We start from the raw sequence: 26,097 nt of genomic DNA, 5'->3' as shown, positions 1-26,097 counted from the left end.
CAGGGAAATCTGAAAGTTTACTATAGCTGTTCTTACTCTACAAAATGGAGCCAAACATCTTCCACCACACCTGGGAAACCTAATATAATTCCAAAGGTTTTCTTAAACACCCTCATTTCCAGGCATGATGATTGCTCCTCCTCCCACAAAGCATAAGCCAGGAATTAACAGCTATTCCCGCCACATCAAATAAATATATGGCTGGTGATAATTATACAACCCATAAACACATGCCAGGAAAATAATACTGCACAAAGCTGAAAAAATTCTGAGCAGATGGACTAAAGAGCTTCCTGTAGGGTCTCAAAGGAAATAATAGCCAGTGGCACCATAAGAGTTTAGATTTAACATGCTACAATATGGATGAAACCTTGAAAACACTATGCTATGTGAAAGAAGCCAGCCACAAAATACCATATATTATATGACTCCATTTATACGAAACAGAAAACAGGCAAATCTATAGAGACTGGAAATAGATTATCAGTTGTATAGGACCAGGGGCAGGGGAGGGATAGAGACACCATGAGGTGACAGCTAAAGTCTCTTTTTGGGTTGATGAAAATGTTCTAAACTTGACTATAGTGATGGTTGCACAAATCCCCAAATATACTAATATCATCAAATTATAAGCTTTACATGGGTGAATTGTACTATGTGTGAATTTTATCTCAGAACTTATGCCAAAGAAAGAAAAAAAAGAAAAAGAAAAAGAAAAAAGTTTTGATCTAGTGTGGTCCTACTTGACACCAGGAGAACAAATATTTTGGTATCAGCCAACTCTAGGTTCAAACCTTGCCTCTGCCACTAATTAGCTATATTAACTTCACTTTCCTCATCTGCAAAATGAAACATAGTGTTTGTGTTTATCAGGATTCTCCAGAGAAACAGAATCCATAAGAGATTATAGATAGATTCAGAGAGATAGATACATGGATGAAGAGATAGACAGACAGATGGACAAAGAGATAGATTTATTACAATCAGCTATCACCAACCTGAAGAACCAGGAAAGCTGGTGGTATAATTCAGTCCAAGTCCATCAGTCTGACTGAGATCCAGGGAGCCACTGTCATAAGTCTCGGAGTCTGAAGGCCCAAGAACCAGGAGCCCTTGTGTCCGAGGGCAGGAGAAGATGGCTGTCCCAGCTTAATAAGAGTATGCCCATTCTTCACCTTTTTTTCCACTTCAACCCACCATGAATTGGATGTTGCTGCTCACATATTAGCGAAGGGAGATCCCTTCTGTCAGTCTACTGATTCAAATGCTAATCTTTACCAGAAACACTCTCGCAGACACACCCAAAAATAATGTTTTACCAGTTATCTGGGCATCCCATAGGTCAGACAAAATAACACATAAAATCAACCATCATAGTACTAATACCAACCTCACAAGGTTACTATGACAATTTTTATAAAAAGACATAGGATAGTACTCAGCAAGGGGTAAGTGCTCAACAAATGTTTACTTCTGGAGTCAGTATTAAGATTATATTATGGGGGTGCCTGGCTGGCTCAGTCAGCAGAGTGTGAAACTCTTGATCTCAGGGTTGTAAGTTCATTGAGAGAGTAGAACAGAATGTGAAATCATAACTTTCCTGGACAATTCAGAATGTCTTCTAAACAAGCTGGCATTCAAATCTCATAATAGGCCAACCCCTCTGTTAGGAACTAGGGCAAGAGAGAAATAAAAAGAGCTTATTACATCCCCAATGTAGCTCACAGGAGCACAAACATGGGAAGCAAATATTTACAGTCAGCTATAATGCTCAAACAGAAAGGGATGTTTGGGGCAAAGAGAGAAAGACACAAACCTTAGGGATAAGGAAATTTCATAAAGGAAGGAAAAACAGAAACTAGTCATAGTCATTTCACTTAGTTATTAACTAGGAAAGATCGCACTAATAACAGAAGTTTTACTAGCACTATGAGATTACCTGAAATTCACAACTTATTCCAAAGCAATTTATAATCCTTTTTTGTAGAACTTCTCACAACTGCAAATAGGGAGATGTACCATGAATAGTTAAATGTCCATTTGCTCCGGGCTCCCAACATAGAATGAGAGCCTCCCGAGGGGTAAGAACTAAGTCTCTATCTCGGGCATTTCACAGTACCTGGTGCACAGCAGGCACACAAATTTTAGTTGAACATGAATGAAGAAATATAAATAAAAACAGTCAGTGTATTCTTTCCTCCGTTGGGTTGGCTCAGAAAGCAAGTTGTCTTGCTTGACTCAAGGAAGCATTTCACTTATAACTGGAATCAAGTCCCTCTGTAATACTGTTCTGCAACTGCTGGTTCTAAACCTTAGCCAATTCCAAGTAGTTCTTGAGTTTCCAGTGGTAAATGGAAATGCTCTTGCTCACTAAATCTCTAAGCCATTCTTCTTCAGCACTTTTATTTATCAAGTGGCAGTAGGCTACATCTCCCCCACCACTGGGGTGGGAGGGAGTGTGGGGTGGAGGATGGGAAGAGAAGTGACAGGAATTACATTATATGATATGATATTGAATAAAAGGCAAGGGATTAGCCTTGCATTTAAATCCCAACGCTGCCTCTTCTTAGCTCCGTGCCCTTGGGGAAATTACTTACACCCTATGGGTCTTAGAGCTATTTTATATTCACATATAAAATAGGGACAAGACCACCAAACTCACAGAGATGTTGTAATTAATTAAACAAGATAATGTATGTTATACCTAGTGTTGTTCCTTGACTACAACAAGCACTCAATAAATGAAAGGGTTGTTTTCCTTATCTTTGTGGTTATTACATAATGCTATCTGCTCCTAAATTACTCATTTAATTTCTCTAAGTGAATGATAATAGCCTAGTTTCTTTAGAGTCAAATCCTTACTCCTTAAAAGCATCAATTTTTTAAAGCTTTTTTTTTTAAGTCATCTCTACCTCCAGTGTAGGGCTCAAACTCACAACCCCAAGATCAAGAGTAACTCGTTCTACTGACTAAGCCAGTCACGTACCATACTGACTAAGCCAGTTACGTACCATCCTGCAAAGCACTGCTATATCATACAACAAAAAAAAATCTGAGAAAACGATCCTCTTAATAGACCTCTTTATATAGATGGCTTGTGATGACACCTTTGAAAGACATCTTAGCATGTGTTACGCAGGAGCAACGTCTAATCCAGTAACCTATAAACATGATTGTTTGTACATCTATACTGGTAAAAAAAAATCGTGCACCAGCATATATGTATATTTATTGATATATACATGAACTATAAGAAGAAAAATACTAGGCAAAGCAAGAAAATTGGAAACAATTGTCCTTAATAAAAGAAAAATGTAAAACATCTTTAAATTCAATAACTTTTGTATCTCTATGTAATATATAGTTCTTGGAGATAGCCCCCAATCTCAGTATAAAATACTGTAAATAATATAATCTGGGCAGCCCCAGTGGCCCAGTGGTTTAGCGCCACCTTCAGCCTGGGGTGTGATCCTGGAGACCTAGGATCGGATTGAGTCCCACGTCAGGCTCCCTTCATGAAGCCTGCTTCTCCCTCTGCCTGTGTCTCTGCCTCTTTCTCTGTGTGTGTGTCTGTCATGAATAAATAAATAAAATCTTTAAAAAAAAATAACATAATCTGCTAACAAGCACATGAAAAGATGCTCAAAACCATAAATTGGTAAGAAACTGCAATTAAAACCACAGTAAGATACTTCATATCCCATAGGACGACTACAATAAAAAAGAGAATAACAAATGTCGGTGAGCATGTGGAAAAATGGAAACCCTTATACATTACTGAGAAGAACGTAAAATGGTACAACCACCTGGAAAAATACTTTGGCAATGCCATGAAAAATTAAAGAGTTATCATATGACCCAGAAATTCCATTCCAATATACATATCAAGAAAACTGAAAACATAAGTCTGTGCAAAAACATGTGTACGAATGCTCAGAGCAGTATTCATAATAGCCACATAGTAGAAATCATACAAATGTCCATCATCTGATGAATGGATTTAATAAAATGTGCTGTAGCCATTATAATGGAATAGTATTCAGCCATTAAAAAGGAGTGAAGTTTTGGTGAACCTTGAAAATATTGTGCTAAGTGAAAAAAGCCAGACATAAAAGGCTATATACTGCATGATTCCATTTATGTAAAAAGTCCAGAATATGCAAATCTATAAAGACAAGAAGTGGTTACCAGGGACTGTGCTTCTCCCACAGGGAATTGAGAGTGACTGCCAATGGGCACAGTTTCCTTTGGAAATTGTATTCATTTCCTATGGCTGCTGTAACAAATTACTATAGGAGCAGTGGCCTAAAAAGACACAAACTTACTCTCTTACACTTCCAGACTTCAAATGAGTCTTACAAGGCTAAAAATCAAGGTTCCTTCTGGAGGCTCCAGAGAAGCTATTTCCTTTCCTGTTCTAGTTTTTGGAAGCTGCCTGCGTTCTTTGGTTTGTGATGCCTTTCTTCATATCACATCACCTTTTGTCCTTCTGCTTCAGGTGTCACATCACATTCTTTCTCCTTGCCTCCTTATGGGGACAGGAGTGATTACATTTAAGTCACCATGCAGATAATCCAGGATAATCTAACCATCTCAAGAACTTTAACTCAATCAGATATTCAAAGTCCCCTTTCATCATATGCAATTACATTCATAGGCTCCAGAGATTAGGACCTGAATATCTTTAGAGCCATTATTCAGCCTACCACAAGAATGATTTTAAAACTTTCTGGAATTTGACAATGGTGATTGACACACAACTGTGAGTACATTAAAAATCACTGAATTACACCCTTTAACAGTGAAATTTATGATATGTGAGTATCTTAGTAAAACCATTATTTTCTTCAAAAGACACTGTTGTTAGAAAAACATAGATATTACATGGTTCAAAAAAAGGCAAATGATCTGGGTGTAATTGTGCTTAGGCATAACATGAAGGAATCAAGAAATTCCATAAAGTCAAGGTTAACAGTGCTTCAGATAAACTTTTTTCCTTCAAATAAACTTCTCGACAATCCATATCCAGAATCATGTCTAATTAAATGACACACTATATATATGTGTGTGTGTGTCTATATATATGTATATACATATACATATATATACGTCTATATGTAGGATATATATACATGTATATATATAGACATGCACACATCCCACGCACACATGTATGCAAAATGACAACTGCATACATATGTATATATGCATGCATGCATGTATATCTCCTATAAATTCATTTAACTGATGTGCATGAACTGTAATGAACTGCCATACTCTAATAGGGGAGAGATGATTCTACAACCAGTGTTCATCATGGAACTCTCACTCTTCCTTTAGAATACCTGGCTACTGTACCAGGTAACACCTGATCATCTGATGGAAGTATAAGAAACCATTAATATATATTAAATTTATTAAAGCTTCATTTCTCTCTTTTTCAGATAAAAGGTATGTAAGAAACACCATAGGGATGCCTGCGTGGCTCAGTGGTTGACCGTCTGCTTTTGGCTCAGGGCGTGATCCTGGGGTCCTGGGATCGAGTCCCACATTGGGCTCCCCACGGAGAGCCTGCTTCTCCCTCTGCCTGTGTCTCTGCCTCTCTCCCTGTGTCTCTCATAGATAAATGAATAAAATCTGAAAAGAAAAGAAAAAAGAAAGAAAAGAAAAGAGAAAAGAAAAAAGAAACGAGACACCATAATGTCTCTTTTCTATACCTCATGGGTGGGCTTACACATAATTCACTTTAGAGCCCACTGTTCTTGACATTGGTCCCAAACTTCACTGCACATCAAAGTCACTGGGGAACTCTTTAAAAAAAAAAAAAAAAGAAAAAAAGCCTAGATTTCATCTCTAGAGATTCTGATTTAATAGCACAAGCTTTCCACAACTATTTAAGACCCTACCCTAAACATTAAAAACTACCACTGTTTATCTTTCTGTGAAGTCTGTAACTTGGATACAGTAGCTAAGCCAAACAAGTGAAAGAAAAGAAAGTACACTCCAATGGAAGATTTAAGTATAACATAACAAAACAAAGTCAATGACATTCTTTTATTTGACCTGTATTTTGGCCATTTCAGATCAAAGTCATTTCATGTCAATTTTTTTAAGTAAGCTAATTGATTGCTCAAATGACCATTTACAGAAGTAGAGGCAAGGTAGTATGGCTCTGAAGCAGAAAGAATGGTACCTCTGAGAATATCTTACCCATTAATGCTGAATTAGAACCCAGGGCAATACATTCCACTTTGCTATTGAGAAAAATTCGGCCTAAGTTTTCCTAAAGCTCAAAAACAAGACCACAGGATCTATCATAAGAAATCATGTAAACCCTAAAAGTAATGTACACTCAAAACATGACAAGAACTTTAGAATGACATCCAAATAATAGTACTGTTCACAGACTAACAAAATCCTTTACGGATAAATGATAAAAAGTCTCCCAAACTTAAAGAATTAAAACAGAGTGCATATATTAATCTCCTTTAAATATTCCTTCTGGATTTACATGCATGTTAAAGAGGTATTCTCAGTATTTTTGTAACTAGGTGGAGACTTATCAAATTCTTCCTGTCTTAATCCCAAATATTTCCGAAGCAAGTAAACTGCCTTTCACTAACATATGATTTTTGTCATGCTGTCAAGGTGAACACTACAGTGTTTCCAGAAATGAGCCTCTTAGTGATATTTTATCTTAGGCAATGAAAGGATGAGATACTTCTGTTTCTCAGCAATACATTTATATGGCACAGAGATGAGCTTAAGTCCACAGATGACAATGCCATTTTGATAAAAGTTTAATTCTGGGTCACTTAAGGGTGTATAATGAATAAAATCTTTCTTGACTTAAACCTTTTAAATTCTTGGAAGGTACCCAAATAAGGCTTTCAATAAGATCTCAAAATCCATAAAGCTTTCCAAACATTAATGCCATTTAGTCTGCTACCATGATTCAGTAATTCCCCCTTTACACTCCATGCCCCCATTTACCCCCCAAAGAAAAACCCACCCCTTGTATAAGCTTAAACTAATAAATTTTATTCACGGGAATGGTAGAATGGCAACAATCAGCATCATTTTAGTCATGTCATTATTTCCAGCTCAGTGGCATTTATTCAGATAAGCACAATTTGCAACCACCAACTCCAGTTCTTCTGATGTTAACTGGCATCATTGAAACCCTCTCAGTATCCAACTTGTTTGATCTTTTAAAGAATGCCCTGGGTTTGTGACTGAGAGCCGGAAACTCACGGCTGGATACCCTGAAGAACGTTCATGTTCGCTTATAGACTACTCACATCAGTTCATAATCCTCATTATGAGGATGAGTCCAATTCAAGAGGGAAAATCTTTCCTACCATATTCTTGAAACACAGAATCAACAGAAAATGGGATTAAGATAATGTTATTGGGGGCAATAGGAGCTCCTAAATGTTCTAACTTCAAAAGTTGAGATTATAAATTATTCAACGTATCTTAAAAAGATCACAGGAAATCTGGATATGGCAAAGGGCAGACAGCAGAGGAAAGGGGACTGAAGTATAAAAGCATAAATGAGGGAAGGGCTTGGGGAGTGGGGGAAATAGGTAATGGGGACAGAAGAGTACACTTAAGAGGAGCACGAGTATGGAGAGAATTGTTGAATCACTATACCATACACCTGCAACTTATGTAACACTGTATGTTCACTATCCTGGAATGAAAATTTAAAACTTACTAAAAAAAGAGAAAAAAAAGCAAAAAATAGGAAATGGTAAAATTTCAAGACATCAAATTTAAAATTTCCTATTATAAGTTTTGATATAGTCCACAATTTGACATGACCTCCAAGTACTCCTTTAAAAAAAAAATAAAAACAGCCAATTAAATAGTAGGAATCTTAAGTCTTTTCTAATTAGAGAAAAAAACAATATTTTTATTTTCCCACACATTTCACATGGTGTCTGTGTGCCAAACCATATTCCTCAGTACAAAAATCACATGGTGAAAATTTTATTTTGAAAATGAAAAACCATATTGAAAAATCTACCTACAGAGTAACAAAGTAAATGTTATAATATCCCACAAATGTTTAATAAAAGGCAAGTTCCTGCTGTCCTTTTAAAGTTAAAAATAAGGCCAAACTACAACTGCAAGTGCAAGGGGTCATTGTGCTGTATATAAAAAGCTCAGCATGGAAATAGATTCAACAAATGTACAAAAAGCGTTTTCATGCCCAGAAAGAACTGAAGGCATCAAAAAACATGCTCCAACTACAAATAACGTAGAGCTCAGTTCAAAAAGACCAGCAAATTCCTTCCCTAATGCATAGCAAATTAAACTTAATCAACCCCTCTGCAAGGTTGAACAGGCAATCCACCTTTAAATGTCCCCACAAACAAAACCTCTGAACAACAAAGGAGGTTCCAGAGTGTAATAAATACCGAATCCACAGTAGGCGACAGAATCCTTACTGTACACAGCTGAGAAAACCTGCCGGGGGACAATGGATCACATTTCCATATTAAATTATATTTATCACGCTGAAAAATGCTTCAACAAAATCCAGGATTTCTATTGGCCATTTCTGTACCACACTCACTCTCTAAAACCTTTCAAACCTGCTGCGTCCCATTGAAAATCATTCCCACCCCATGGTGCTCCGAAGGAGCCGCTAGACAAAGAGCTGGGATGATGAAGAGAGGACAGGACAACCACCTTCCCCTGTGATTTCAGAAAATAAATCAATAAAAGAGGATAAATAGCCAAAACATAACCTTGGCATAGGGTATTTCCGGGAAAATCACTGCTGTGACAAATGGCCTGAAGTGAACTCTTCCAGCGGTCAAGAATCCCCAGGAAAGGCCCCTCCTCTCCTTATCTATTGCTCAATTGTACAATACTCTGCTTTGAAAATACAACACCCTCTTGGAGCTGGGCAAGATGAAAGAGCTTTTCTTCATGATCCTGCAACGCCTATTAATTTTTGCTACAACAGACTCACAGCTGATTAAGAAAACAGAGGGCCAGCACTGCCTCACAGTCCCAACTCAAGACTCGAGAGAGAAAATGTGGAAAGTGAATGAGCGCTCCTTTTCAGGGCAATGTATTGATTTCCATTCCTGCGTACAGCGGAGCTGTGTCCCCTCCAGATGCAGGCAGTTTGTTTCGACTAGGAGTTGTCTGGCTCCTTGAAATCTCAGGAGCAACGCTACTAGATTCTTATGCACTTACAGAATTATCTTTCAAAAATGTTATGATTCATCCACCACCTCCCAGAGAATAGGTTTAGAAATAAATGGCTTTAGTCACAGAACACACTGTCCCAAAGTATATACTCACACTTTTATCATCATTGCTAAAGCAACATGATCCAATGGGAAAAGCCTAAGAATTATAGTCAAACCATAAGGCATTTAAATTCCATTTACCAAAAATTTCTATGTCATTTTGGGTGTTACTCAAACTCCCTAGGCCCATCAGCAAATATCACCTACGTTATAAGGTTATTGTGAACTTTAATATAGGATACTATGGATGCTGAATGCTAAATATGGTAACTAGCATGAAAAATATATCTTTTATAGATCTGTTTTATTAAAGTATAATAACATACTGCTGAAAGTACACATCTTTAATCTTATAGTTCAATGAATTCTGACATATGTACACACTGTTGCAACCACCACCCTGATCAAGATGGACAGACCACGGAAATACAATGTGACTCACATATTCAATTTTAAATTTTCCAGTAATCACATTTTAAAAAGGAGACAGATGAAATTAACTTAAGTATATTTTATTTAACCCAATATACCCAAAATACTACCATTTCAACCTGTAATTGACTTTAAAAATATTATCAAAGTGGTATCTTATATTTTTTATAAGGCTTCGATCTGCCTACACTTTACATTCACAGCACATCATAATTGGAATCAGCCATAGATCTAGTGCTTACTAGTCACATGTAGCTAACAGCTATGGTATTACCGGTGCAGATACAGACCGCAGTCCAGGAATTTGCCAAGGTCTCTTTCTACTCTATCCTCCCTCCTCTTCACCCCAATTAAACTACTATGCTGACTTCTGTTCCCATAGATTAATTTTGCCTATTTCTGAGTTTCATAAAAATGATACGTCTCAACTTCTTGTGACTGGTTTCTTTCTTTTTTTTTTTTTTTGTGACTGGTTTCATTCAAGGAGCATATTCTTACGATTCATCCACGTTGTCGCAAGTAGCAGTGATGTACTCCTTTTTATTGCTGGATAGCATTGCACTGTACAAATACACCACAATCTGTTCACCCATTGACCAGCTGATGAACACTTGGGCTCTTTCCAAATATGTAACTATTAACAAAGCTTAACTGAATATTCCTGTACAAGTCTTTCTGTGGACATGTTTTTATTTACTCAGGTGAATACCTAGAAGTTGAAATGCCAGATCATAAAGTAGGTGTATGTTCATCTTTACAAAGAAACTGCAGGGGCACCTGGGTGGCTCAGTTGGGTAAAGTGTCTGATGTCAGCTCAGGTCATGATCCCAGGGTCCTGGGATCGAGGCCCATGTTGGGTTCCATGGTGAGCGGAGAGTCTGCCTCTCCCTCTGCCCTTCCTCCTGCTCATATTCTCTCTCTCTCTCTCTCTCTCAAGTAAATAAGTAAAATCTTAAAAAAAAAAAAAAAAAAACTGCCAAATACTTTGCCACAGTAGTCTTAAACTTTATATTCCTGACAGTAACATAGGAATATTCATACCTTCTCTGATATTTGGTATTGACAGTCTTTTTAATTTTAGTGATTGCAGTGGTTTATATGTTTCCCTTGGACCGACACTGTTGAACTTCTTTAATGTTTGCTAGCAAATTATATAACAGCTTCCTTTTCGAAGAGTGATTTGGACAGATGAAGGGAGAGTTGTAACAAAGATAAACTGAGATGACTTATATGAAATTATTTGTGATTAAAATAAAGGACACACTTGCAAGCCAGGCAGGTAATGTGAATCTAGAAGCAAAAGGAACCATAGAAAATTAGAGTACACACTCGTCTAAAGGAAGCTGCTAAGTGCTACTTAGCACCAAGTGGTCATAGCCATGTGGACAATCAAGCCAGGTGCTGCAAGATATTTCTGTCTCATCAAGGAATAGTAGATATATTTACTTTCATTTATCATTAATATCAGAATTTAAAATATTAATCCTATGATAAACAAAATAGGTCATAAAAGTTTTCAAACTGATTTATAAAAATGTTGATTTTTATGAATACAGACATCTTTAGTATGATAAACATTACACCATTCAGTATTGTTATTAATCACTGGTCAAAGATGATACCTATTAAGACAAAGGTTGGCAATTTCCTGAAAGCAGATGAAATCATTTTGAGTAACAGGGCAGCAATGCCCCATAGAAAGTTAGAAACAACTGGCCAGGACAGCAACCTTCCCTAGCAACCCTCCTATATGACCGAATATATATGACCATATTCTTATTCTTAAATGACTGTCTATATCATATACATTTCATAAGAATGCAGTTAACAACTAATAATGCTTCAGTGGCCGGGCCTACCTAGGAGTATCTGCACTATTTGGAGAGAGGAGAAGAAAGATGTATGTTGGTAAAACAGTACAGCTCCTTTGGACAACAGTCTGGCCATCAATCAAACAGCTAAACATAGAGCTACATGACCCAGCAATTCGACTCTTAGATATATACTTAAGAAAAATGAAACATATGTCCACACAAGACCTTGTACATGAGGGGGTGTCTAGGTGGCTCAGTCAGTTAGGCATCAGCCTTTTTTGGCTCAGGTAATGATCCTGGGGTCCGGAGATGGAGCCCTGCAATGGGCTCCACTGCTTAGTGGGAAGTCTGCTTCTCCATCTCCCTCTGACCCTTCCCCCATTTCATACACTCTCTCATAAATAAATTTTTAAAATCTTTAAAAAAAAAAAAGACCTTGTACATGAATGTTCATAGCAGCATTATTCATTATAGCTAAAATGTGGGGTAAAAACAAATGACCATCACCAAATGGATGGATAAATAAAATGTGGTATAGCCATACAATGCAGTATTACCCAGCTATTAAAAAAAATAATGTATGGATACACGCTACAGCAGAGATGAACCTTGAAAACACTATTTAATGAAAAGCCAGTCACAAAAGGCCACATATTATATGGCTCCTTTTACATGAAATGTCCACAACAAGCAAATCTATAGAGAAAGAAAATAGATTAGTGGCTTCCTAAAGCTGGGAGACAAGGTGTGGGGGGTATGGGATTTCTTTTTGGGGTAATGAAATGTTCTAAAATTGACTGTGCAGATGGATGCACAACTCTGTAAATATTCAAAAACCCACTGAATTCTAAACCATAAATTGGTGAATTATATCTCATTAGGGCTGTTTACAAGACAGCTTTCTTTGTAAAACAAGAAAAAAAAACAGAACTACAGTGAGCCACAGAGCCTCTCTCTTCTATACCCAGATTCTTTCCCTCTGCCACTGAACTTGCTGCTGCTATGCGGTTTAGAGGATTCTTTTGCTATCATCTATTTCTCCTCTCCCTTATTTCTAAATTTCAAATACATTTAGTGTACTTAACACAGTGTTCTCCTCTACTAGACTGTGAATTCCTAAGGTCAAAATTGTCTCATACACCTTTATATCCAGAAAGCCTTGCACGTCCTGGACTAAACCATCAGTATTTGGGACGCCTGGATGGCTCAGTGGTTGGCGTCTGCCTTGGGCTCAGGGCGTGATCCCAGGGTCCAGGACCAAGTCCTGCATGAGGCTCCCCACAGGAAGCCTGCTTCTCCCTCTGCCTGTGTCTCTGCCTCTGCGTGTGTGTGTGTGTGTCTCATGAATAAATAAAATCTTTTAAAAAATTAAAATAAACAGTCAATATTTTTATTTTAAGGTTAGTGCTTATTGTTTCCTGCCCAAGGAATCCTTGCCTACTGTCTGCTATGGCAGTGGCCACAGGGTCCGAGGGGGCAGCCATGCCACCTGCTCTCCTCCCCACCTCTACTCTTCAGAAGATGAATAAATGACAACTTGGTAGAATCCTTTTGAAAGGTCACCAGCCTTTTCTACTTGAACATTTTCTGAAATGAGCAACAAACTGTTTGGGATTATGAGATAAGTAGGATCTCTTTTACACTTAAACCCATAAATCTATAAAGCAAAACAGTGACATTTTTAAAACATAAAAAAAAAGCTAACCAAAAAAAGCTGAAGTTTGGATTTAATATGATCTCAAGCAAACAAGATGAACTTTCAAAGCACTTATAATAACAATACACAAACGATTTAAAAATAAAACTAATTAAGGGGTACCTGGGGGCTCAGTCCATTAAGTATCTGCCTTTGGCTCAAGTCATGATCTCAAGGTCCTGAGATTGAGCCCAGTGTTCAGCTCCATGCTCAGCAGAGAGCCTGCTTCTCCCTCTCCTTCTGCCTCTCCCCTCTCTTGTGCATGCTCTCTCTCTCTCAAATAAATAAATAAAATCTTTAAGAAACAAAAATAAGGGACGCCTGGGTGGCTCAGTGGTTGAACATCTGCCTTTGGCTCAAGGCGTGATGCCGGGTCCAGAGACAGAGTCCTGCAACAGGATCCTTGCAGGGAACCTGCTTCTCCCTCTGTCTGTGTCTCTGCCTCTCTGTGTGTCTCTCATGAATAAATAAATAAAAATTTTAAAAAAATTTTAATGCAAATAAAAATTAAAAATATAGTTAGCTTTTTAAAACTTCTACTTAAAACTTAAATTAAATCACCACCCTGCCTCCTTTATTAATAATTCTCCAAAGCCCTGAATCTTAACCCACATGGGGCAAATTCACTATGAGGAAACAATTTAGATCTTTCCTTTCCCTTATGACAGCTTGTAATTTGGGGACATAAGGAGTTACGGCTCCTTATAGCAAGCACAGTGATCATAACAAGAAACACTACCAAGAAGTTAATGACTTAGTGACACAAGGTGAACTGTTCTCCCTAGTAACAAATAATACTGCCAGAAATTTGGATACAAATAGCTACATTCCACATCTCTCTCATGCTCAGGTAAGCATGGGCAACAGAATGAACATTACTACAAAAACACCTTAATTATTTTTTAAAAATCATAAAAATATCCTTAAAACTCTAAAATACTTATTCTAAGAAAATAATCCAAAAGAAAAGTAAAGCTTTACATAGGTAACTATTTCTCAGACTACTAATTATAAAGAGAGAAAAGTGGGGCTCGGGGGGTGCCTGGGTGGCTCAGGTCATGATCTCAGGGATTGAGCCCCATGTCAGGCTCCATGCTCGGCAGGGGTCTGCTTGGGAGTTTCTTTTTTTCCTTTCCCTCTCTCTAAAATAATAAATCCTTCTAAAAATAAATAAATAGAGAAAAGTGGGAAGGAACTTAAAATCCAATCAAAAATGAATTATTTGGGGCAGCCCCGGTGGCTCAGCGGTTTAGTGCCGCCTTCAGCCCAGGGCCTGATCCTGGAGGCCCGGGATCAAGTCCCACGTCGGGCTCCCTGCATGGAGCCTGCTTCTCCCTCTGCCTGTGTCTCTGCCTCTCTCTCTCTCTCTTTCTGTGTCTCTCAAGAATTAACAAATAATAATAATGAATTATTTGTGGAGTGCCTAGTTGGTTGAACAACCAATTTTTGGTTTCAGCTCAGGTCATGATCTCAGGGTTGTAAGATCTAGCCCCGAGTCGGGTTATGTGCTCAGTTCAGAGTCTGCTTGTCCTTCTCCCTCTGTTCCTCCTTTGCTCTCTCTTTCACTCTCTCTCTCTAAAATAAATAATTTTTTTTTAATTTTAAGAAATTTTTAAGAAAAATTATTTGATTACTTATGATACTTTTACTCAATGGAATGTAATTAAGTCATTAAAATATATGGCAACATCAAAAATATTTTTAGCAAAGTGTAAAGTAAAAAGAGAAGATAAAAAAAAATAATAATAATAAAAAGAGAAGATAGAAATAAAATATACATGTAAAAAAACAAAATGGAAAAGAATATAAACAAAATGAAAATGCTTTTGTGAAAAGTTGATGAGGGATATTATTTTTTTCATTATTCAAAGTAAATGTAAAAAAAAAAGTAAATGTGATGCCATAAAAACTAAATGTCTTTAAAAGTGATATAAAAACATTCAACATATCTTTAAGTTATGAAATCTAATTTTTAATCTAGATTTAAACCTAAATTTAAATCTAGTTTTTAGTAAAAACACTAAAAATTAATCTAGACTAGCTCAAAACATGTTTTTCATTAGGATTTTTATGCAAAGCTTAAATTATATAAAATCTCATGCAGCAAACCAATCACAAAGGAAATAGAAGAGAAATGGAAGTGTGAGAAATGAGTCCAAATATCATGTTCACATAAAGATTTCTCCAATAATATCACCCCATAACTAGGTCAACTGAACACAAATGTGACTAACAAAAACACACAGTGGTCATTTGTGAATTATCTCTCAACAAACCTGGGTTGTGTTTTTTTTTTTTAACAGTGATTAAGACAGACTTTGAATTCAGCAAGACCTGTGTTTGAATCCTGACTCTACCATGTTAGCTATACAACCTTGGGCAATTACTGAACTGTTTGCCTTCCAGGAGAAAATAGTCCCTTTCACATAGAGGGCTTCTTTTAGTAAGATTAAATGAGATAATAAATATAATGATTGTAATATATAACAATTACCATATAGAAAACACTCCGTAAATGAACATATGCTTACTAATACTATTATTAAAACATCTCTAATAGTTTTCCATGAACTTAAATGAAAACATTCTGCTAATTTCATTAAAAATAAAGAAAAATGTAATATGTAGACAAAGTGGTAAAATGGAACATACGTGTCTTTATTTCTTTAGTAAAAGGCAAAAGATTTATTTGATCTGAAGAGAAAGCAGAGTATGAAACATACATGTCTTTATCTGATATTTCATATGGTTTGATAAGTTCTCTTTGTAGTAAAAGGCCCATAAAAAAGGCTCACAATTTCCCAGTCTCCCTTACTTTGAAAATGAGAAAAAAACTTGTTTTACTAATCATTCCTATAGGAACAAAATGTAACTTGGCTGACAGGGCAAGTTAAAAGCTAGGAAGAAGAGAATGTTCTAAAGATCAGAATAGACATTTCTCCAAAAAAATATATAAGTGGCCAAGAAACACAAGAAGAAAAGATGCTCAATATCATTACTCATCAGGGAAATGCAAATCAAAGCCTTATGAGATACCACTTCATACTCACTATGATGGCTACAGTTAGAAAAGAGAAAAATAAAGACAGCTAAGAAGTGTTGCTGAGGATGAGTAGAAATTAGAATCTTCATATGCTGCTGGTGGGAATGCAAAATAGCACAGCCTTTTTGGAAAACAGTCTGGCAGTTTCTTCAATGGTTAAACAAAGAGCAAGCATGTGACCTACCAATTCCATTCCTAGGCATATACCTCCCCAAAATGAAGATATATGTCTATGCCAAAATCTGTACACAAATGCTCATAGCAGCATTATTCATAATAGACAAAAAAGGGAAAAAAAACTAAATGCTAACTGATAAATGGATAAAATGTCAAATTGCTGTACAGAATATTATGTGATCATAAAAAGAAGTGAGGTACTGTACTGATACATGATACAACACTGATGAACCTTGAAAACTTGTTAAGTAAAAGAAGCCAGTCATAAAAAAACAAAATATTGTATGATTCCATTTATATAAACTGTTCAGAATAGGCAAATCCATAGAGAGGGAAAGTAGACTCATGGTTGCCTAGAGCCTAGAGCTAGAGCAGATGTGACCGGCTGGCAAGTGACAGCTAAAGGGTATAGGGGTTCTTTGTGGAGGTGGTGAAATATTCTAAAACTGACTGTAGTGATGACTGTACATGCTGAACATATACTAAAATCTATCAAATTATAAACATTTAAATAGATGAAATGAATAGTATGTGAATGATAGTTTAATAAAATTTATTTTTAAAGTGAGAGAATATTGCTTCACAGAGACATAACTTTGTATTAAGTCAAAAAGAAATGCAGTGCCAGGGTGGCTCAGTGGGTTAAGCAACCAACTCTTGATTTCAGCTCAATCATGTTCTCAGGGTCATAAGATCAAACCCCACAGAAGGCTCTGTACTTAGCAAGGAGTCTGCCTGAGATTCTCTCTCTCCCTCTACCTCTGCCCTTCTCTCTCACTTGCATGTTCAAGCTTTCTTTCTCTCAAATAATTAAAAAAGGAAGAAGAAAATTAAGATAAATGGGGATGAAATATGGCCAAAAGTGATGAGAAAGCTGGATGGAAAAAATATGGAAAAGATAATGCAAGAATATTAATTTTCCTTTGAAAATGGCAAACCCTCACCCTGAAGATAAAGAAAAGTACTTTTTTCAATGCTCTTATTTTTCAAAGGAGGGGAGCATCAAAATAAAAGAAAGTCAGACTTGGAGAGAGTCTTGGCTCTGTTTTCCTTCTCTTTCATTTATGAGTCATGTGACCTTAGAAAGTTACTTTTAATTGCCAGAGCCACTATTTCTTCAATATAAATGAACCCCAGTCTCACAAAGTATCCAAATTCATATTAGGTATCCCAGAAATATTAGCTGCAACTTGTAAAAAAGTAGTTCAACCATAAAAAAAAAAAAAGAAAAAAAAAAAAGGTTTGAGGTCCTGAATCAATATACCAATAATGCTAAGGAAACAATAAGTTTCTTTTCTAGTTCCAAAATGGAAACTACATTCTTGTCTTTAAGGTTAACCAAGATTCCTAGAACTTCCCCTTACGTTTTGGGTTTGGTAAAACACAAAATAAGAAACTCATAGTAGAAGGATGATCTTCACCTTCATACAGTTGGTATTGAGGTGGAATTCATCCTTTCAATCTCTCATTGGAGACCATCATAAACGATTAAGGAGTAGGAATTGCAGGCTTAATCTGACCCTCCAGGAACATGAATTTCATAACTGTGACTCTAAACTGAGGAGTCCAGGGTCAATTTTAAGAAAAAGATATCTACTTATTATGCAAAATGCAAAGTTGGGAAAGCCCAATGAAATCCAATTTGGGATGGTCTTCCAAAAGTATTTTCTAAAAGACACAGTTAACTCAATTTTACTCTTTCCTTAATAGTTTTTAAAATTTCATTGTTTTTGCCTTTCTATATTCTTAATTATATTTGACAGTCAAGAATCTAAAGAGCAGTGGATAGACAAATTACTACCAAATGCTACTGGGAAATAGATTTATAACTATGCTGAATATTTTCATTCTTGAAACTCTTGGCAACCATCAATTGCTTCACACATGATATCAATTAGAAGACAGAATAAGTGGCCTCACAAAATGCATGCTGGTTTCTGTGGATAGCATGCTAGCAAAAAAAAGAAAAACAAGATTAGCTCAAAATTAGTAAATGTGGCCTGGCAAGAGCCTCCAAATAGAGTATATTTTGCAACTTTAACACACATCACAGGACAGAACAGCAGCAGCTTCACAAATAATGAACACATACAAAAAAAGCTTGGAAAGGCTTAAACAAAACACAAAGATATATTACTACTGTCAAGGTTCACCAGACACTGAATATACCAGCAACTTGAGCTCAATCTTACCAACCTCCAGACCATGAGAAGTGTTTGTTAATAATCTACCCAGTTTATATTATGTTGTATTACAGCAACCTGAATGGATTTAGATATTTAGTAAAATACTTTGGGTAGTGGTTTGGATTGGGGGGGGGATAGATTTCAACAATCCTAAATTGTCTCCTTTAAGTGTTGAAAGAAGTAACGAGAGCTTTAGAACTGAAAGGACAGGATATCATCTGTAGGAAGAAATTAAGTCACTGTCCTATATAATGTAAGCTTTAGGGAAAAGATTAAAAGCAAAAAATTACTTGAAACCTCCTTGATGGCACTATCTCCAACTGTGTATCAATTTTTCAGGAGCAAGCTCAACATTTAAAGAGCACCTATGTGGGCAGACATTTTTTTTTTCTTGAGTAATCTTTTATTTTCATATGAAGAACTAGAGGCTCAGAGGTTAGGTAAACTAACCAAAGGACAGGAAGCTAATAACTGGTAAGTCTCAGGGACAGTCCCACAAATGCCCCAAAACAAAGATTTTTCCTACTACATCAGGCTACATTTTTCCTATCTCCAGTACTAACTACAGTTAATGATAACTTATAGAAATGGAATGAGAAAAATTAGCACCAGACACTGAGAATTTCTTATGAGTTAATAAGCATCTATAGACAACAGAGCCGTGTAGTAATAGCAGGGGATGGGTGGAGAACACAATGGAATTATAGACACAGTAAGACAAAATGACCATTTGTTAGAGGGAAAAAGTTAATTTTGGAAAGAACTTGATGTCTGTTTGGAAAAAAATAACCAAAAGGAAATACTCCAAAATGGTAACCATGATCACTGCTTGGAGGTGAAAGTATAGAACTCTCTCTACTCACAAAGCTTCTATTAAAAACTCATTTCAAAATAAGGTTTAGAATTATTTATCATGAAGGCAAGATAATTATTAAAGTGACACTTCCTAATTCCAGATGACTAACTAAAGCAATAAAAAACAAAAGTCCTTGGTTATGTGTAGGTGTCCCCTGCTATAACAGCCCTCTGCTATGAAACCCTAACAACTTTGTCAACCACTGGGCCCATGGTCTAAAAGCATTGCCCTCAGCACACTGGTTCCTAAACAGTGACGATGCTCATCTCTAAGCAAACAAGTGTTTACCCAAAAGAACAGTAGGTTAGCCTCATACCAAGACCCTGAGTAAATAACCCCCTTCAAAGTTCTATTTCCCTCATCTATAAAATGGTGTTATAATCCTTATATTGCAGAATTAATGAGGAGCATAAACAGAAAATACTTAGCACAAGAACATGAGCTTATAATTGCTAGTACGGTCACTGCCTGCATTATATCATTATATTCATTATCGTATCAACCGTAATTGCCGTAAGCTAAGAAAATTCCACTTAGTCTCCTTCGCGAAAAGACTACAATTGTGTAAGTCTGTTTCACTGTGTCAAAAACTTTGGTTGGGTTGATAAATGATCTTTAACAAAATTATCAGATTTCCTCAAAATAGTTAAGATTCTCTCTGCTGGGTTGTAATTTGGGAAGCGGTCTAAAGTTCAGAAAATGTGTAGAGGCTCGAGTGTAACATCAATCCATCCTCCCCAAACTGATCACTAGGAAAGAACAGATCCTTTGTCAGTCTTAAAGCCAACAACAATTTTTGCTGGCTATGAAACTGCCACAAGTTTATGCCAATCTCTTCACCTCCTCTGCGTCTAAGGCTCTCTAATCACAAAATTAAGAAGCCAATCTACTGAAGAGTTCTTGGAGCCTAATTTTGCCTTCTCTGTTAAAAAAAAATAAATGAGAATAAAGGAAAAATGTAGAGTGGTTTTCCTTATCCTCTAGAGAACATCCACAGGTCCAGATGCTTCAAGACTCCTCTCTAGAAAGAATTTGGAAAATAGAAGATCTTGCTTCACTTCCCAAGCTAAAATCTCTGGGAATGAATACTCAAACATGCAATTAATTGAATCTAAACTTACATCCTTTTAACTACTATGGCTCAAACAACATTTTTCTTCAAAATGATCCTGAACAACTTTTATTTTTATTATTTTTTAAAGATTTTATTTATTTATTCATGAGAGACCAAACAGAGAGAGAGAGAGGCAGAGACACAGGCAGAGGGAGAAGCAGGCTCCATCCAGGAAGCCCGATGTGCGACTCAATCCCAGGACTCCAGGATCATGCCCTGACCTGAAGGCAGATGTTCAACCACTGAGCCACCTAGGTGTCCCCAGAACAACTTTAAAAAGCCTACCTCCGCTTGGCAGAGCGCGTGGAGGCCTTGGAGGACCAAGGCTGCGGGAGTAGCTTGATCAGGTTTGGTGCATTCATTCAACACCTGGGAAACGGCTGCCAACATATCTGCACCATGCTGATAGGGCCTATAAGCAATGTCAGAAACAAGATTCAAGCCAAGGAACACACCACCACTCCCAGGACTCTAGCCTAAACAAAAAGCATTAGCACATTGCTTTACCCTCATGCCCACTAAATGTTGACCCTCCAATACTGATGTACATTTTCTTCAAAGATTTGCATCATCATCATTCCTACCATGCCATAAGATTCATTTTTGATAAGGAAATATTATTCAAGAAAGAGGACCCTTGCTAACAAATCTTCTACCTAAACTGTAAATCCTATTGTCTGCATTGACAAAAATTCAAGACTGTAATAATAGTGGGAAGAACTCACTTGCCTCATTGAGATTATCAGTAAGTATAGAGCTATGCCTGCCTGCCGGTTGCTCTGGTATCAGCCACTGACTACAAAAGCAGGGATTGGAGATCAGAAGATAATTTATTACAGTAGTGATACTATGGTAGTTACCCCTATCACAATAACGATGCCAGTGATGATGATGATCATGATGATAAAAGTAATGATATGAATTATAAATGACTAAACACTCATCTCATGCCAGGCACTATGCTGGATTCACTCACTCCTCCTCTTCCTCTCCTCTCTATTCCACATGTAATGTGCTATCCCCAGAATGATTTTAAGTTCTCAAAGAAATGCTCAGGTCCACCCTTGGCTTTCCTTACAACCCTCAGTGACATAATAGTTTTCTCTAACAAAATACCAACTGATGAAATTGCCTGGCTGGATTCTACTGTTTCACTGTCTGGCAAACAGAAATCATTTTTGCAAAACTGGAAAATTTTGGCAGATCTTGAGGTGGAACACTGAATTCAAAAGACTTTAACTCAATCTGATATTTAACTCCTCCTAAACCTCAGCTTTAAGCAGGTAAAATCAAAATGTTGGCTAATAATCCTTCATCTTTAAAATTTTTTCCATGCCAGTACTTCCAAAGCATCCACTCTCAGGTCTTGGGTTACATGTGTGTGACTTACAGAGTGAGGTTATATTTGCATTGTTAAAAGGCTGAAGCTTAGAAAGGAGGCAGACCTGCTAAGGTTTTGATACATCCTGATCCTAGCTTTGAAACAAGAATCATCTACGTTACCAGCTTCAGGATTAATCCCTAATTGACAACAGCAGAGTCACTTCCCTAATACTTTTCGTGTCTTCCTCAACTCTAGAGCATACATGGGGATTCAAGATCTGGTCATCCCTGTAATAATTCCTGGTAATTAATTCCATGCAATGAGTCACAAAATAAGGCCTTCCCTATTAAAATTCCTGATAAAAATCAGGTATAACATAGGGAAAATATAAGAAAGAATAGTTTGACTATAGTCCATTGCTTAGGTTTCAAAGATCTGTACAACAAAAAAATAGAAAAAAAAACAACAACAAAAAAATAGAAAACATAGTATCACATTTTTTATTATAATATTAAATTAGTAGCCAAGAAAGAATACAAATTTCCTATAAATTTATATACAAGGCTAGATCTAAAATAAAAGGACATGCTTCCTTATAAAAGTTATTATTCAATGTGACCAAGTTTTATAATCAGAAAACTGGAAGTGAGAATTAATTTATTCTTACTCAAACATCCTCTGCCTATCTTTCCTACTTTCTTGTTTGCAATAAAAAAAAAATTAGAGCAAAAGAATAACATGATACACATTCCTAAGCATGAAGCACATCTTACCTCTGCTTACATATGTCTCTGATCGATGCTGCTTTGGCAATGAGTTTTTCCCACTGGACTTCCTTGCCCACAGACAGAGAGGGCACATCAGACATGGCCATGAAACGCTGCAGTTCAGGATATACACGATCCTAAGAAGGCAATTTCATAAAAAAAAGGTAATTTCATAACTTGAGTTGAATAATCATTTTACATAGAATTTTTACCTCCAAATTTCACATTTGCATCACTAATTATATTGCATTTTTTCTAATCAGCAGAAAAGAATGCTTTTGTGATTGCTGGGGATTTTCTTACAGACCCATGTACTGTTCATTTCATAAGACAAGAAAAAGGTGGCTGAGTCTCACCCTAATTACAAAGGATCTAATCACGTGTAATCATATTTCTATTGCTTTTTCCATGCAGATGGAGAAATAAATTCCAGAATTAAGGAAATAAGTTTTTTCTATTCTCAATTTCTCTTTGAAAGTCAATCACAACTGACTGCATTACAGATCAAAAGCATCACACTAAACCAAAATTTCTCAATGCAATCACCGATGCTACTCCTTAACACTACTATATCAAAGCACTGTCACACACTGACAAAACTAATCTGCTTTGGTGAAAGGAATGTGTTTAATACACATGTGTGTATCTGAGCTTACCTGCTTTTCCCACAAAGATGTCAACAAGCGTAGAGTGACAGCTCTTAGTTGTGGAGTGGTTCCAAGAAGTTGGATCACTCGTAGAATTTGTCCTATACACACCTAGACAATATTGAAGAAATGTTGGTTGCACAAATGTAAATGTAGGTACTCCCAAGGTTATCAAAAGAATGTAAAAATCTCTTCTTATAGAATAAAGACAAAAATGGAAGCTAACTACAATATTACCTATCTTTACAGAGGTGGGGGATAGTTCTGAGGAGGGACTATCTAGCAATCCTGGTAGTCTAAGACCTAATCTCGGATAACAGCCAGTGGGAAAACTTTGCTATTAAATGATTTCAAATAATTCTTAAATACTATAATAATAATAATGTTGTTCTGGCCCAACAAGGGAAGTAGTGTTCACGGCAAAATTAAGGGCTTGAAATTTCATAATACCAAACAAAATTCAATGTATTATTCTTGCCTCACTCTCTTTTCATTCCCAAGTAAACTGGTTAATATACAAACCTTATGGACACCAAGTGAGGGTAAAGTATACAAGATGTCATTATATAATACAGGTTCCAGTGGTCTTCCCAACTTGAACATCAAAACTGGAATCAGATTGGGTACCTAAAATGAATTTTAAAAATGTCTTCATTATGCCTTGTAAAAGAAATCAATCTCTCATGCAATCATTATTTCGTTTTTCTCCAAAAGGAGAAAATAATAGGAAATATATGTAACTTTGAAGACTTAAAAAAATATTAGCTATTTCTTGTCAGTAATAATTTCATAGTAACACTAATATTTTCTCTCTTTTATAATAACCTGCCAAATACCAATCAAAAATGTTTTTCTTAAGCAAGTATGACATTAACTCCCAGCAATACAAAAGTAGCTAAAAAATATCCTACCCCAAAGAAGTTTCCAGTTTTAATGAAAAGGTAACACTAAGGATATATAAACAATAAAATAATTGTATAGTAAAATGTGTTATTCCAGTATGAAATAAGTAAAATTTGTTGTACTATAAGAGAGTGGTTAATGGACAAAAATATCTCTCCAGATGTCCACTTCTATCCCTATGCATAACACAATAAAGGGAGAAGAGCAATTTACTTATGGATCAAAAAACCTAGTATCGTGAAGAAGTAATATTTTCCAAATAAATCTATAGATTCAACACAATCCCATCAAAATTCTAGCTGGCTTACTTGTTAAAATTGAAAAATTGGTTCTAAAACTCACGTGGAAAATCAAGAACCCAAATAACCAAAATAATCTTGAAAAAGAACAAAGTTTGAGATTTTCAAATTCAAACTTTACTACAAAGCTACAGTAATCAAGAGTTAGTTCCTGCATTAACAACTAAAAATACAGATCAATGAAATAGAACTCAGAATCTAAGAATAAATCCTTACGTTCATGTTCTATTGATTTTTTTATAAATATGCCAAGAGTCTTCTTAAAAAATGGTGCTGGATTTCAACAACTAGATATCCACATAAGAAGAATGAATTTGGGCCCTTTCCTCACACACACATAGAAATGAACTCAAAATAAATTTTAGACCTAATTGGCAGGGCTAATACTATCAAACTCTTAAAGAAAATACAGTAGTTAATCTTTGTGGCCTTAGGCAAAGCCTTCTTAGATAAGAAGCCAAAAGCAAGCGCAACAAAAGAAAAAAATACATTTCATCAAATTAAAAGTACTTGTCTTTCAAAGGATGCTACAAAGAAATGAAAAGACAACCCACAGAATGGGGGAATATTTTTCACAAATCATCTAATAAGAGATTTGTGGGACGCCTGGGTGGCTGAGCAGTTGAGCATCTGCCTTCAGCCCAGGGCATGATCCTGGAATCTCAGGATCGAGTCCCCCACTGGGCTCGGTGCACGAGGCCTGCTTCTCTCTCTGCCTATGTCTCTGCCTCTCTCTCTCTGTGTCACTCATGAATAAATAAATAAAATCTGTAAAAAAAAAAGAGAGAGAGAGAGAGAGAGAGATCTGTATCCAGAATATATAAAGAATTCTTATAATGCAAAATAAAAGGATAAATAACCCAACTGTAAAGATCAAAGGATCCAAAGAAGATAAATAAATGGCTATAAAGATGGGGATATTCAACCATCATTAGCCATGACATAATTGCAAATCAAAATCAGAATAACATATCGCTTAAATCCAAAAGGATCTATAATAAAAAAAGAAAGACAATAGCAAGTGTAGGCAAGGATATGGAGAAAATGGGACCATCATACACTCCTGGAAGGAATATAAAATGGTGCAACCCCTTCAAAAAACAGTCCGGCAGTTTATCAAATGGTTGAACAAAATTCCCATATGATCTCACAATTGTACTTCTAGGTATCTACCCAAGAGAAATGAAAACATATCCACACAAAAAACTCATACGTCAATGTTCAGAGCAACATAATTCACAATAGCCACACAGCAGAATCAACCCGAATATCTATCAATTGATGAACTGATAAATAAAATGTAGTATAGCCATACAATGGCAATATTATTCAGCCATATAAAGGAAAGGGAATTAACATGGACAAACCATGCAAACATCATGTCAGGTGAAAGAAACCAGTCACAAAAGACCACAAATTATATGATTCCATTTACATGAAATGTCCAGAATAGATAAATCTACAGAGACAGAAAGTAATTGCTTAAGATCGGAGAGGTGTAGAGGGAATTCAGGAGTGACTGCTAATGGGTACAAAGTTTCTTTTGGGGTTGATGAAAATATTCTCA

General features: G+C 36.3%; 1 protein-coding gene across 2 annotated transcripts in view; it reads right to left on the bottom strand.

Moving 5' to 3' along the window:
• Positions 1-26,097, bottom strand: part of FOCAD (focadhesin) — a 312,742-nt gene that overhangs the window by 145,947 nt on the left and 140,698 nt on the right. For both annotated transcript variants that reach the window (XM_072841513.1, XM_072841514.1), the window contains exons 12-15: positions 23,851-23,955; positions 23,338-23,439; positions 22,688-22,818; positions 20,876-21,002 (exon numbers count right to left, since the gene is read on the bottom strand). In XM_072841513.1, the coding sequence (XP_072697614.1) occupies positions 20,876-21,002; positions 22,688-22,818; positions 23,338-23,439; positions 23,851-23,955 (465 nt within the window). The remainder of the gene's footprint in view (positions 1-20,875; positions 21,003-22,687; positions 22,819-23,337; positions 23,440-23,850; positions 23,956-26,097) is intronic.

Source organism: Canis lupus, chromosome 10 (genome assembly GCF_048164855.1).
Source record: "Canis lupus baileyi chromosome 10, mCanLup2.hap1, whole genome shotgun sequence".
Classification (NCBI taxonomy): Eukaryota; Metazoa; Chordata; class Mammalia; order Carnivora; family Canidae; genus Canis; species Canis lupus.
The sequence above is the reverse complement of the archived record's forward strand: the minus strand, read 5'-3'. Positions and strand labels throughout refer to the sequence as shown.